The 12,947-nt window shown below is 37.4% G+C and overlaps 2 protein-coding genes across 4 annotated transcripts in view; one reads left to right on the top strand and one right to left on the bottom strand.

The window, feature by feature from the left end:
• TPP2 (tripeptidyl peptidase 2) overlaps positions 1-7,820 on the top strand; it is a 55,736-nt gene extending 47,916 nt beyond the window's left edge. For 2 of the 3 annotated variants that reach the window (XM_054838672.1, XM_054838662.1), the window contains 2 exons: positions 6,154-6,273; positions 6,908-7,820. In XM_054838672.1, coding sequence (XP_054694647.1) covers positions 6,154-6,273; positions 6,908-6,997 — 210 coding nt within the window. In that variant the 3' untranslated portion in view covers positions 6,998-7,820. Of the gene's footprint in view, positions 1-4,133; positions 4,225-6,153; positions 6,274-6,907 lie in introns of all 3 variants that reach the window. The other variant, XR_008578851.1, reaches the window with a different exon arrangement.
• Positions 7,821-8,184: 364 nt separating this feature from the next.
• Positions 8,185-12,520, bottom strand: METTL21C (methyltransferase 21C, AARS1 lysine). Its single transcript, XM_054838692.1, is given in 6 exon segments — positions 8,185-8,579; positions 8,855-8,972; positions 10,503-10,645; positions 11,815-12,050; positions 12,052-12,075; positions 12,077-12,520. Coding segments are annotated over 6 exon segments (1,038 nt in total). The 5' UTR covers positions 12,199-12,520.
• Positions 12,521-12,947: the final 427 nt, after the last annotated feature.

Below are 12,947 nucleotides of genomic sequence, written 5' to 3'. Positions count from 1 at the left end.
TAATGAGAAATAAAATCAAATCTTAAAACACCTCCCCCCACCCCTCCCTTCTTCCTGGGCTCAACTTCACTCCCGATTTCTCTACCTCCTTCCTGCCAGCAGCACAGGGGTAGAGGAGCGGGGGTTGTAGTCAGTTGATCACATGTTGTCTCTGCTGCTCCTTTCTCCTCAGGGGGAGGACCCCTCACACTCTTCCCCTGCTCCAGTGTGAGGTCTCTCTCACGGGAGACAGTCCTCCACCAACTTCTCCAACGTGAGTCCTTCCCACGGGCTGCAGTTCTTCACCAACTGCTCCAGCATGGGCCCCTTCCATGGGGTTACAAGTCCTGCCAGCAAACCTGCTGCAGCGTGTGCTTCTCTCTCCACGGGGCCACAGGTCCTGCCAGGAGCTTGCTCCAGCACAGGCTTCCCATGGGGTCATAGCCTCCTTCAGGGGCATCTACCTCCTCTGGCATGGGTCCTCCATGGGCTGCAGGTGGATATCTGCTCCACTGTGGACCTCCATGGGCTGCAGGGGGACAGCCTGCCTCACCATGGTCTTCACCACGGGCTTCAGGGGAATCTCTGCTGCAGTGCCTGGAGCACCTCCTCCCCCTCCTTCCTCACTGACTTTGGTGTCTGCAGAGTTGTTCCTCTCATATATTCTCACTCTTCTCTCTGGCTGCGATTTGTTCTTGATGTTGTGCAGGTTGTTTTTTTCCCCTTTTTAACTATGTTATCCCAGAGGTTCTACCACCATCACTGATGGGCTTGGCCTTGGCCAGCAGTGGGTCAATCTTGGAGCCGGCTGGCACTGGCTCTATCAGACACTGGGGAAGCTTCTAGCAGCTTCTCGTAGAAGCCACCCCTGTAGCCCTTCTGCTACCAAAACCTTGCCATGCAACATATGGTGAGGATCCAATTATGGTTTATTTAGCTTTTTTTAAGGGTCACTATTAATGACTAAGAGTACATAATTATGATATGGCTGGACACAAAAGCATAAGAAAAAAATTAGTTATATTCCTACTCTGTTGTAAACTGAGAGAATAGCTGTACACGTGTGTCATGGGCTGTAACTTTTCTTCAAAAATTAACTTAATACTTTACAGTTCCTTCATTCTGCCCACCTCTGCCAAACTGCATCTTATGTTCAAGCCATCTGATCAGTATTCATTCCTTTTTATTTATCATGGCTGACAAGTTTTGTAAGTAGAATTGTGCTTAAAACTCAGCTTCCTCTTTGAATAAAAGTAAGTGCCTTCTGCCCTAGAGATGGATGAATAAAATGTTTTAAATATTTGCAGTGGCCTTTGGTCTTCCTCCTTTGCAGCTTCTTCTGTCTACTTGGAAGAAACAGTTGTATAAATCTCCACCTCAGTGTTGCATGCAATATGCTGTTGTACTTCTGGAATATTTTGCTATTGTAAAAAGAAATTGAATAACTTAGTGCAAATAATTTTATTTTACAGAGTGTTAGAGGAAAATTTGGAGTTTTGACCATTTAAGGGGAACCATAGTGTTCACGTCACTTGCTTCCTTAGAAATGGGGAGTTTAGGACCAATGTTGTAAACTTAATTTTGTAAAGTAGTGCTTAAGGCTTCAAAACAGATTCTGGCTAAGAAAAAAGTATTTTTACTAGGGAAAGGGCAAAAGCATTGATGATGTTCTTCAGTCCGGCTGACTTGTGCGTGGCAAAATTCATCTTGGTAGAAAACAAGAAATTACGACTTTAATGGCCTTTCTGTGATGCTACTCTGGAGTGACTTAGACCGGACTGATAAAATGAACTTGTGACTTGGCTCTATCACCTAACCTTACATGACTTGTTTGCCTTTTAGGGAATAGAAGAGGTTTGGAAGGAGGAAGGGTAGAGTAGGATCAGGGATAGACCCTGTGCAAATGTTATTCAAATGAGAGTCCTCAAGAGGCAGCCAGCTTATTCTAAAGCACTATGTTGGAAACAAAAATGTGGAGCTCTTCCTGTACATGAACATGGCTTTGTGGCATTGGCACTCAAAAAATGGAAGAACCGAGTGAGAAAGAATGGAAATAAGGCACTTGAATACTGCACTGTTTGTTCAAGTATATATATGGCTTTAGATAGAAACATTGCTCTAAGTGTTTTTTACTTCTAAACTTCCTATAAGTCAAAGTTCATCCAGATGTCATTAATTAAAAGGCAAAGTAAATTTTTGAAAACAGAGACCATGTTTTCTTCTGTGTTGTTTAAGTTGAATCAGGAACATCATAACTTTTCTGTGCATTTCTGCTAACCCTCTAGTAAACCAAGTGCTATCACTTGTCACCTCTCTTCTGCAATTGTAGCTCCTGTGTTCGCCACAAGGCATTAGTTCCTTTGAATTGCCTGCTTTCCATTGAAGTATTGTGCTTGTCCCCATAATGCAGCAAGTATATAGGGAAGCTGGTGCTGACGTTCGATAGTAAGTGCATTTCTTCACATTTTCAGCTATTCTAGTTAGATCACTTGTCTCTGGTTTTTCTAGATGAGAGAAAATATTTATGTCTCCTGTGTACACAAGTGTTTCAAATAAACTCTGGTTGAGACAGCTCTATGCAGCAAGTATTTGTTTGACTATGCTAACACATTTGTGACAGTGCTTTAGGTTTTTTAGTAATGGAATAAAAGTTGCCCAATTTTTCTTTTACCTAGAACATAGATTTAAAATTTGTAGGCCAAAATCCCCAGTTTGAAATGAAACTGCTACAGGAGAGTAGTAGGATGGTGCCTGTTTCTTACTGGGAGTGACTCATCTGTAGAATTTAATGCCCCTCAGCCTTTAAATTAGCTGTTGGGGGTAAGCAAAAAGTCATGTTTAAAAATACGTTTAAGAACAAATAAAAGGCCCAGACCTTTCCATCTTGTCTTTAAACATCTTTAGCCTGGGTTGTTTTTCATATTACTGTCTGCACTGTCAGATGCAGCTGTCTCTTCCAGCAGATCACATTCAGTCACTGGCAAAAACTTCTTGCTGGATACATGATTCCCTTTATTCCCCTCCCTCTCTTGAAAAGACAATGAGTCAATTTTTTTATATACGAACTTTGCTTTTATTTGTAATAGGCCAGTTGATAGAGCAGAAATGAGTTAACAAACGTAGCTAAGAAACCGTAGTTTATTACCATAGATGTGTATGAACCTGAAAATCATTTGCTAGTAATTATAAAAATACAACTTCAGTGTTCTTACAAGTAGTTGGAGTGTTATCTATAGATTATATAGCTTAACCTAGTATTTTAATTGTAAATGTAGGTACATTTTAATCAACTGTTTAAATAATGAAGCAATTGATTATAAAAATCTGTTTTCCTTTTGATAGGTAACAGTATTAAGATACTAGAAATGTTTTTATGGGTAATTTAGTGTTGCTGGATTCAAAAGTGTTCTTTTAAGTGTGTTTTCAGGCTTTTAACTACTTAGCCCTGTAAATGTCTTTGGAGAGATCGTTTCAGCATTTTACTGCCCTAAATATGCATCTTTATGTAGCCAATGGCAAGTTAGGCAGCTAATTAGGAGAGGGACACCCAACCACTTCCATGGGTCTGGCTCTTAGCACACTTAGTATTACAAGCCATTAGCTTGGGGAATGAAGTATCTAAAAATGATTTCTCCCCCCAGCATCCTGGAAGTACACATTGCCTTTTGGCAATTAGTCTATTTGCTGTTGTTGTATGTTCGGATAGCAGCTGTTTTCTGTTGCATCTTAACAGCACTCCAGTTTACATTTTATTTACACATATCAAGGAATCATCATCTTCACATCTGTAATCTTATAAAGCTTGCAATATTATAAGACTTAATTTGACCAATATGTGTACAAGTTACAAAGTATTATTTCTTATCTAACATTTTTGTTTGTAAACCTGTTCTGATTTTAAAGCATCTCATGCATTATTCTTAACTTCTGAAGTGCTAATGAACTTTTAGTAGTTTTACTTGTGTACAGTTGATTGGGGTTTTTTTCAAAGCACTAAGAAATTACTGTCTTTTATCAAGAACTCTTGGAGCATTGTTTTCAACCTTTCAGTCCAGCAGAGAACTTTTTTCTCATTTAGAAATACCCAAACTTTTATTTGGCCAGAGCAAGGGTGTTTCGTAAAATGCTTTGTTTTCTTGCCACAAAAACTCTAGGAAGCCCTGTTACGAAAGAAATGCTGTCAAGTGGCTTTCCTCCTGCCTTTATCACTGATGTTCAATAACCATTCAAAACTTACAGGGTCAGGTAAGAACTTTCTTAATAGAGCAGTGACATTATTTCTGGTTAGCCTCCAATATGTTATATTTGCTGGGAGCTCCAATGCATTTTTAATTTGATTTTTGTTTTGGTTTTGTTTTTGTTTTGTGGTTCTATCATCTTTTACTGAAGGGAAATTTTTGTTTTTTAAATTTAGTTTAATCAACTAAATCTGCTAATGGATCCACTGAGCAGTTATTCAGCAGTGTTTGCTAATGTGTTTTGCTTTAGGAAAATATCCAAAATAATTGGATTGAGAATGCAGCATGCAAAGTATTTTTCCAATAGCAATACTTGGAAAATCTATATGTGAATGGTGCTGTATGCTCATTGTTGCATATGTGTGTGTTTTAAGCTACAACAGCTTAAGTGAGTATTTCAACACAACAAAATAAATACTTGAAGACAGAAGAAGGATGAGCAACTCTGAGTGCTTGGCATATACTTTAGAGCTTCAAAATTACACCTTTACTTGCTTGATAATTAAGCTTGTTATTTCTTTTTTTTTTTTTTAGCTCAATGTTTTAAGTATTGATACCACAAAGACTTGTGTGTGAGATTAACATCCAATGGAAGTGTTCAGGCTGCTAAAATTAGGCAGGTTTTTCAGTCCATGCAGTATTGAGATCTCTGATTCCTTAATGTTTATGTTCTTAACAAATATTTGAAATTTTTTTGCTGTAATACAAAATATTTATTTCTGAACATCCTTGAAGTGTTTTTGTTAGCTGTTCTTAATGGGATATTTTAAGTGGACATTGGGAAAATGTAACTTTTGTTGGAAGAGTCAGAGGAAAGGAAAAATATTGTAATGAATGAGGGGAAATGAACAGCAAACTCAAATATGAGATTTTATACACTTTGCCAACAACAGAAACACCACCATATTCACTAACTTTGCTATGTCATTCTTCCATAAAAATAAAAAAAAGTTATTTACTATGAGTGTTCTAAAGGGAATCTATGAAACGACATCTTGATTGCACTAAGTGCTTTAACTGGTGAAATGGTATGAACTATCTTGCAACACCCTGAATTCTGTCAGTGTTTGGGTGTTAAGAACCTGATTTATTTTACATTAGTTCTTAAGAAGACACATTCATTTCATAGAATCACAGAATGCTTTGGGTTGGAAGGGACCTTAAGAATCATCTAATTCCAACCCCCCTGCCATGGGCAGGGACACCCTTCACTGGACCAGGTTGTCCAAAGCCCCATCCAACTTGGCCTTGAATGTGCATGTTATTTACAGCATTGACAAGTATTGTCAGGTGTCTCTTTAGAATTAGTATTATCAAGAGGAAGCTTTTTTGTAATCTCTTATTAATAAATTGCCAATAGTGAGGAGCTGACCCAAAACCTGAGGCTTGTCTTCATGCTTACCTGTCTTCATTGCTTGTTTATAATTATGTGCATTTCTGTGTGTGTGTGTGTATATATCTATATATCATTCAATACGTATGTTCATACTTGTTTCTGCAGCAAGTGTGTGACTTCCTAGAAATCAAAACTCTCAATTGAATCTTTGTTCCTGTGGGTCAAAGATATACCTGCGTGGTTCTTGATTTATTTTTTTAATTTGTTTTTTATACCATACAGTTGCCTCTAGAGAATGAAAATCCAAAGAAATTAGAAATCTGATGAGTAAAAAATTAGCATAGTGACATCTGTGTTACATAAGATGTTCTGAAGTCAAATGTGTTCATGAAGTTAGAAATAGTCTCTAGGAAGTTCATGTTTATTACTACTACTGTGAATCTTCTGTTTTACTGCAAAGAAAAATGCAAGTTATCTTGTGTAAATGGTTTACTTTGTTTAAATCACTTCTGCTACCCGAACAGAATCTGCTATTATTTACTAAGCCATGTGAGATTAAAATATTTAAATACCTAATTTGTTTTTGTTTTCACATTGTAGGTTTTGACTTTTGCCTATAAGCACGCATTGGTAAATAAAATGTATGGGAGAGGTCTCAAGTTTGCCACAAAACTTGCAGAAGAGAAGCCAACGAAGGACAACTTGAAAAACTGCATTCAGGTAAGGTGTATTTGGTAAAGTAATGGGCTATGTTCACTCTGAGTAAGCTTTAAAAAGAAAGATGTAAGTCTTTAAATTTTTGAAACCTTTTACATTATAGAACTCACTAAGCTTAAGCTTTTTAACTTTATCCAGGCTTTTGTGTGGCTTGGCCTCCATTTTGAATAGTGACTTCTTTCTTTTTGTAAAATAGCTAGTTTGTGAGTAAGTGTCATATTTAGCAGATTTACTTTCCAGAACTTACTCTGGGGCATAACTCAGCCAAATATCATCTGCATATTTCAAATTCCATTATGTTTCTGTTTAACCACTGTTACCGTTACTATTATTAATCACAAATATTGCTAGTAGAATATAGATGGAGAATTAGTGGGAATTACTGCAACTCCTAGGACAAAATTTTTGCTCATTGATTCGAAAGAGTGTAGATCATGTAGAATGGTTTTCTTTTTCCCCTTTCAGGACTAAGTAATTCAAAGATCACCAGTTCTCCAATCTATTATCTTTCTGATAATAGACATCTTTAGTAACATGTTGATATCGATGCAGTGTTTGTTGGAAGGATTTAGATTTAAAAAAGAATAAGACTGTAGAGCTTCTTTTTTTTTTAATGTTTGCATTTTTTTTTCTCCAGCTAATGAAGTTGCTTGGATGGACTCATTGTGCAACTTTTACTGAAAATTGGCTTCCTGTCATGTATCCACCTGATTATTGTGTATTCTAGAAAACCAACAATTGTAAACTTCAAATGATTTTTTATGGGGCAGGATATGAAAAGATAAGTTTGACTTTTTATTGGAACGCATGTTTTCATTACTGAATGCTGATTATTAAATTGTGTGTATTTATCAGTAAAGGCACCTGGGTACAGCTTAATACCTGTTAACCAAACTCCTGTCATCGGAGAGTTTCCTTATTGTGCATCCCATTGCTGGCAATGGATGTGCCAGAACTGCCAACACCAAGGATTTGGAATTAGGCTGGAGAGGCTTACTGCATGCATGTTAGGTTCTTAACTGTTATTTTTAACTGCAAACCTGTAAAAGCTCTGTATTTTTTACAGTAAACTGAATTTTAACATGTTTTATCTTCATTTCAATTGTATGAAGGCCTTAAAGCTACTTCAAGAGTAGCTAAAATCTTATTTATTAGACTGAAGTAACAGAACATCATTACCTGTATTGTTTTGCAAGAGTTTACATTTAATTTTTTTAAGAAAAATTCAACCTCTCAAACTGTTACAATGTGTAACTCAGAATTGCTGATGCATAGGTGCTCTTGTAAATCTTTGTTTTGGAGTGATTTCAGGCAAACTCAAAAATCCGTGTGAAGTTGAGTATCAGGACAGACTGATACATGTATAAACGTGCCAGACAGTTAAATCTTGATCAGGTATTGTAAAGCTATACATATATGTTTAATAATGTTAAAAATGTAAAACACAGCAGAATAAATGTGCAAAATTGAAGATCAAAAAACACCATGTGCACTCTGATACTTTAAAAGATTATTTTATAATTAATAAAAACAAATAATGAAGCTGAAAATTGTATTGGTTTCTAAAAGAGTACATAAATGAAACTTGATGAAAGAGAACACCTTACAAACAACACAAGTTCAGTGCAGCCCAGAAGATCAATGCTTTCTGCTAAAGCCTTTTTACTAACTATTGCTATTAACATTGTTCCTTCAGTGGAGAGAAGTTGGTCTGTTTGAACAGGTCACATGCATCACCCAGAGACAAATTGCTGTATCATTTGTCTTACCAGTTTTTTCGTAACTTGTAGTGCAAAACTCACATACAACTGCAACTTTGCAAACACAAATGCACAGAATGTGCACCGTAATGCTGCAAAACATTCCAAACCGTAAGGTGCTGCCATTAAATCACAATTAGTAATAATTTTCTCTTTAATTCTCTCTTGCTGTGGCTTTAAGCAGCTTGATATTTGATTCTGGAAATTCTGCTAGAATGGTTGTGTTAAATATGTTGCAAACTTTTTCCAAAAATTCATAGTCTGTGCTGAATCTGAATTTGTTTGCCCATAGCAATACTGTTCCTGGCTTACAAAAATACACCATTGTTTCTAGCAGGGGGTCCAAAGCTGTATGATGGTATACAACATCAGTTGCCAGTATGAAATCATAATGGTAAGTTGATACAGGGAAGTCTTCATTGAGGTCTTCTCCCCATACCAGTTTTCTCACTTCAGGTTTGTGCCTATTCATGTTCTGTGTATTTCTTGAAATATTGTATGAGAGATTGTCAAGAACTTCAGGCAAATCAGTAGCTGTAACATAAGCTCCTAAAGAAAACGTTAATTTCTTTCAGTTCATAGGTATGTAGTTGAACGTTTATATATAAAATTCTATCTACATAACTTCCGCAGCTTCCCCCTCACCAATAATTAGGGTAGTTACTTTAGTAACAAAACGGTATTTTACAACAATTGTCATTTTTTAAAAAAAAGCCGTGACAAACAAAGTTTACTTCAACTGCTGCTTCATTGCCTTAAAGTGACAATGGCAGATCTAGATCATCTTTCACAAGAAATTTAAAAGGAAATATGAATTTACTAACCTAAGATACAGGCCACGATGGAAACCAAGCCTGTTCCAGCACCAATTTCCAAAACTTTCTTGTCTTTGAGGTTGAATTGTTCTTGATTTGATTCCAGATATTGAGATAAAGCCAGTGCCTAAAACAGTTAACACATATCCATAAGAGGGTAACAGGTAAGTTGCACAAGAATTCATTAGATGTTTTTATATGGGGAGGGGTGGGGGAAGGGGAGTGGTTTATACAATGAAAAATACTGAAGGCTGTAACATAAAAATGTAATATGGAAAGAATTATCATGTGTCCTGTTTTTTATATATTAAAAAAAAATTAAACAGCTTATTTTTAGTTTTAGGTTTATGGATTTGCTACACACTTCTGGGCACTGTGAGTCCTCTGACAGCTCAAGATAGGCAGTGTTTAGATGTGAACCATACAGTCAGAACAGCAAACAAGGTTTAAGAGTATGTAAAATGTAATGTTCTGGTTTATTATCATAAATGTTGTGATTTAGTATCACCATCATAAAGTAGATTCAGGCTTCAGCAGAGATTTTTTTTTAAAACTGATTTTTGTTTATTTCCTTTGCAAAAAAAAATATTAAACATTTGTTTTCTACCAACTCAACACTTGTCTATTGATAATAGTATAAACTTTAAAAAAAATACAAAAAAAATCTACACTGTATGTAAGTATTGCTTCTCAGACCTTTGTAAAGATCTCATCAATAGAATGTAAGTTGGCTGTTTATAAACAACATAAACCAATGCCAAAGAAACTAACTTCTCCTTTTGCTTCTCTTCTTTAGAGTTGTGTTACTGTTACTGTTTTAACTCTTGTGCTTTTCATAATGCAATGCTGGCTACCTGCTGTGGGAAAGCTGACAGCTAATGAATCACCAGTCCAATTTGTGCAACCTCTCGATTTTCTTGGAAAGTTTTACCATCTGCATTCTGACACCTGATTAATGTGAGAACTGATGATCTGACACTTCAAAATAAGACACTGCTTCACCCACCTATACGCTTTCTTTTTCTCTATTGTTTTGAAATTGTCTGCCATTTTCTGTGAGCTTTTTCAATAAATGTGAATCCGAAAAATTTTGAAATCCTAATTTTCATGTCTTTATCAGTTGACCCTGTCTTCCCTCAAAGGCAGTTTTCTCAGTCCACACTAAATTCTGTTTCTAAAAGCAGGGGAAGGAAAGACTGAAAAACTGTTTGCAAGTATGGTTTTCCATACTGCAATGGAATTGTTCCAGCCTATTCTTTAAAAGGAGCATATTTAATTGTTTTAAACTCCTTTACTTCATCTCTCACAATTTTCTTTTTCAATCCTCTTTTTGGTACTGCTGACTGTTTGCTTCCCAACAGTGACTGACTGGGAACATGGAAGAAGCTGAACGCTTCTTCCTGAGTTCCCTTTCTTAATTTTTTTCAATTTCTGCATCCAATTTACAAATACTTGTGCCACGGTTTTTTTGGTGTGAACTGGCAAATTGGCGTAAGGCAGAGCTTTCTGCTGAAGTACTTCACAACTTTGTTCTGCACAGGGAAGGAAACCTTCCCTGTCAAAAGTGTCATGCAAGAAAGCTTCCTTAATATCTCTGTGCCGCTGTCATGGCTTACTCTTCTGTTGTCGTCAGCTTTCTGGGTGCCATGTCACTTACCCCCGGCCACACCACGGCTCCGAAGTGTTCTATGGACTCCTGAATGACAATCTGGTGGCCTACATACGTGTAGTGCTCTTTATCAAAGTAGGGGGAAACTCTAGGAACCCAGTTCTGTAGTATTTTAAGAATTTCTGGTGAATCTGTGAGATAAAAGACACAATTTGTATTTTTATATGCAGGTGTTTATAGGCAACTTGTTAAAGGTTAAAAAGTATGTTGTGAAAATAGTCCGTAGGCATGTGGATTGGAAAAGCTGTCTGGCCATTGGCCTCAAGACTGGTTGCTGTCCAGACATGGATGGTCTGGCTGGCCAGGTAGAGAAAGGAGCAGTGGTCATTTCCTGCTGTTCTGAGTTCATGTGGGGGCAATTTATAGATAGAGACGAGCCTTTTAGAAAAATCTACTAATTCAAATATAAAACTCTGCTAATAACAGCTGGAAGACTTTCAGGACCAAGTCAGCTTGTATTTTGGGGTACACCATAATTCATGCTGTGCCAAAGTATGCCATGTAGGGGTTTGTGCTGTAGTTTTCATTTGTGGGGCCAACAGATCTAGAGCACTTAAATTCTTTTTACAAAAGAAGGATTTAGGATTTACCTTTTACGCTGAAGAAAACCTAGCGGGTTTTTTTAGTGGTTACTTTTTTTAACCATGCTCCCACAAAAGGAGGGTTGCAAGAACTCTTTATGTTGACACATATGGCACTGTTCAGCGAGTCTCAGTACTACAGTTGTGCTAGCATGTCAAGTCATAGCCAGTAGGCTTGTAGGTGAGATCTTTCAGAAGAGCTCTGCTGAACTGCTCCATCTGATCTCACTGAAAACAAGGACACTGTTCTGAATGTCTGTGCTGTTGTTGGAAGCCTCTTAGCAGGATATGCAGAGATAAAATTATCTTTTAACTGCAAAGAAAAAATTTGCTCTGGCTTGCATGGATTTTAATTGATGCCTGTCTGAAGTCCTTGGTAGGTGTTTGAGCAGTTAGGCCTGTTGAAATTTGTCACATGACAGCTTCAACAGTGCCAGCCCAATTAATGCATATTATATCTCTGACTGTAATTGAGAAATAACTCTTAGCTGTCTAAATAAAATCCAGAGACCTTTTTGAACATACATCTTAGTTATGGAGATAGTCCTTTCTGTAGATTTGATCGGATAATAAATACAAATATAAGATGAAATGGTGGGGAGAAAATAGAGATCAAAAGGAAAAGTGGCACGGTAACATCTACTACTTGAAGACTGAGAAAAGTGAAAGTATGAAGTGGTAGCATGCCGTGGTAATTGCAGTATTAAATTGGATTAAACCTGGGTTAGATTCTGCCGTTGATGATGCACGCTTGGAGCTGCAGTGGCAGTTTTCAGTGTCAGACTGGTCTTCACAGGTTTCTTCTTCCTCAGTTTGGTGGTCCATTACTCTTTGTATTTTGCTGGGGAGTGGTGGCTGCTGTGCAGAGATCATGGCAAAAGAGCTGAAATGGAGGGAAAATAATGAAAAAGCTTGAGGGTGCTCTCTTTGCACGAGATATGATTGGAAGAAGACTGAGTAGTTTGGGTGGGCGTTGGTTTTGGGTTTTTCAATGACACGTTGAAGGGACGGGAAGCCACGATGAGAGGTGACATTCCCACTCCTCTGGAAACTGCAGTGAGCACTTTCTGGTAATGCAGTAATACTATCAGAGTTTTTATCATGTTTATCTATATTATTTTATCATGTTTATTTTGTCACGTATGCAAAATCTTAGCATTATGTCACTAAATGGCTGCTACTAATCAGTATGAAAGGTCAGCTACTTGCATGGTACTCCAATCAGTTGTAGCAACAGCTGAGAAAGATGAACTGTCTCCATTTCTCAAAAAACTTGGGACTTGGCATTCCTGCAATAAAACTGGTTAATTTGCTGCAGCCAGTGCTCTTGATTTTGTCTCCTTCTATACAGTTGCCTTCTGTTCCCTGCCTTCTCTTGCAGAACAGCTCATTGAATTACCTTGAAACGTAGAGAACTGCAGAGTATGCAGATTGCGGTCAGAAAGTAATTGCAGTGAGCAGTTTGGATCAGTAAGCTTGTTTGGCGAACGGTGTTGCAAATGACTATCTGCAGCGTACAGGGCAGCCAGCACCCAACGTCAGAAGGAGTTGCTTGATGCCACCTAACAAGCAGTAAGAGTAGGCATGGGACTAGATTAAATTTGCCTGGGGAGAACTATGCCAGTGAAACTTTTCGCTTCACTAGAGTCTTCTTCAGTGATAGCACCCATGTGTATGTGTATATACACACAAACATACGTATACATGTATAAAGAGGAAAAAAAAATCGTTCATAACTTGCTCTGGCCAGAGGCCGTACAAATTCACCCTTCCCACGCATAACGATGTTTGGAGTTTGCCACGTTTTTATCCATAATTGGCCTTTTTCTGTTCACTTTTGAGAATGTGTATG

Source organism: Grus americana, chromosome 1, assembly GCF_028858705.1.
Source record: "Grus americana isolate bGruAme1 chromosome 1, bGruAme1.mat, whole genome shotgun sequence".
NCBI classification, from domain to species: domain Eukaryota; kingdom Metazoa; phylum Chordata; class Aves; order Gruiformes; family Gruidae; genus Grus; species Grus americana.
Note: the sequence above shows the minus strand (reverse complement) of the source record. Positions and strands in the feature narration are given on the sequence as shown.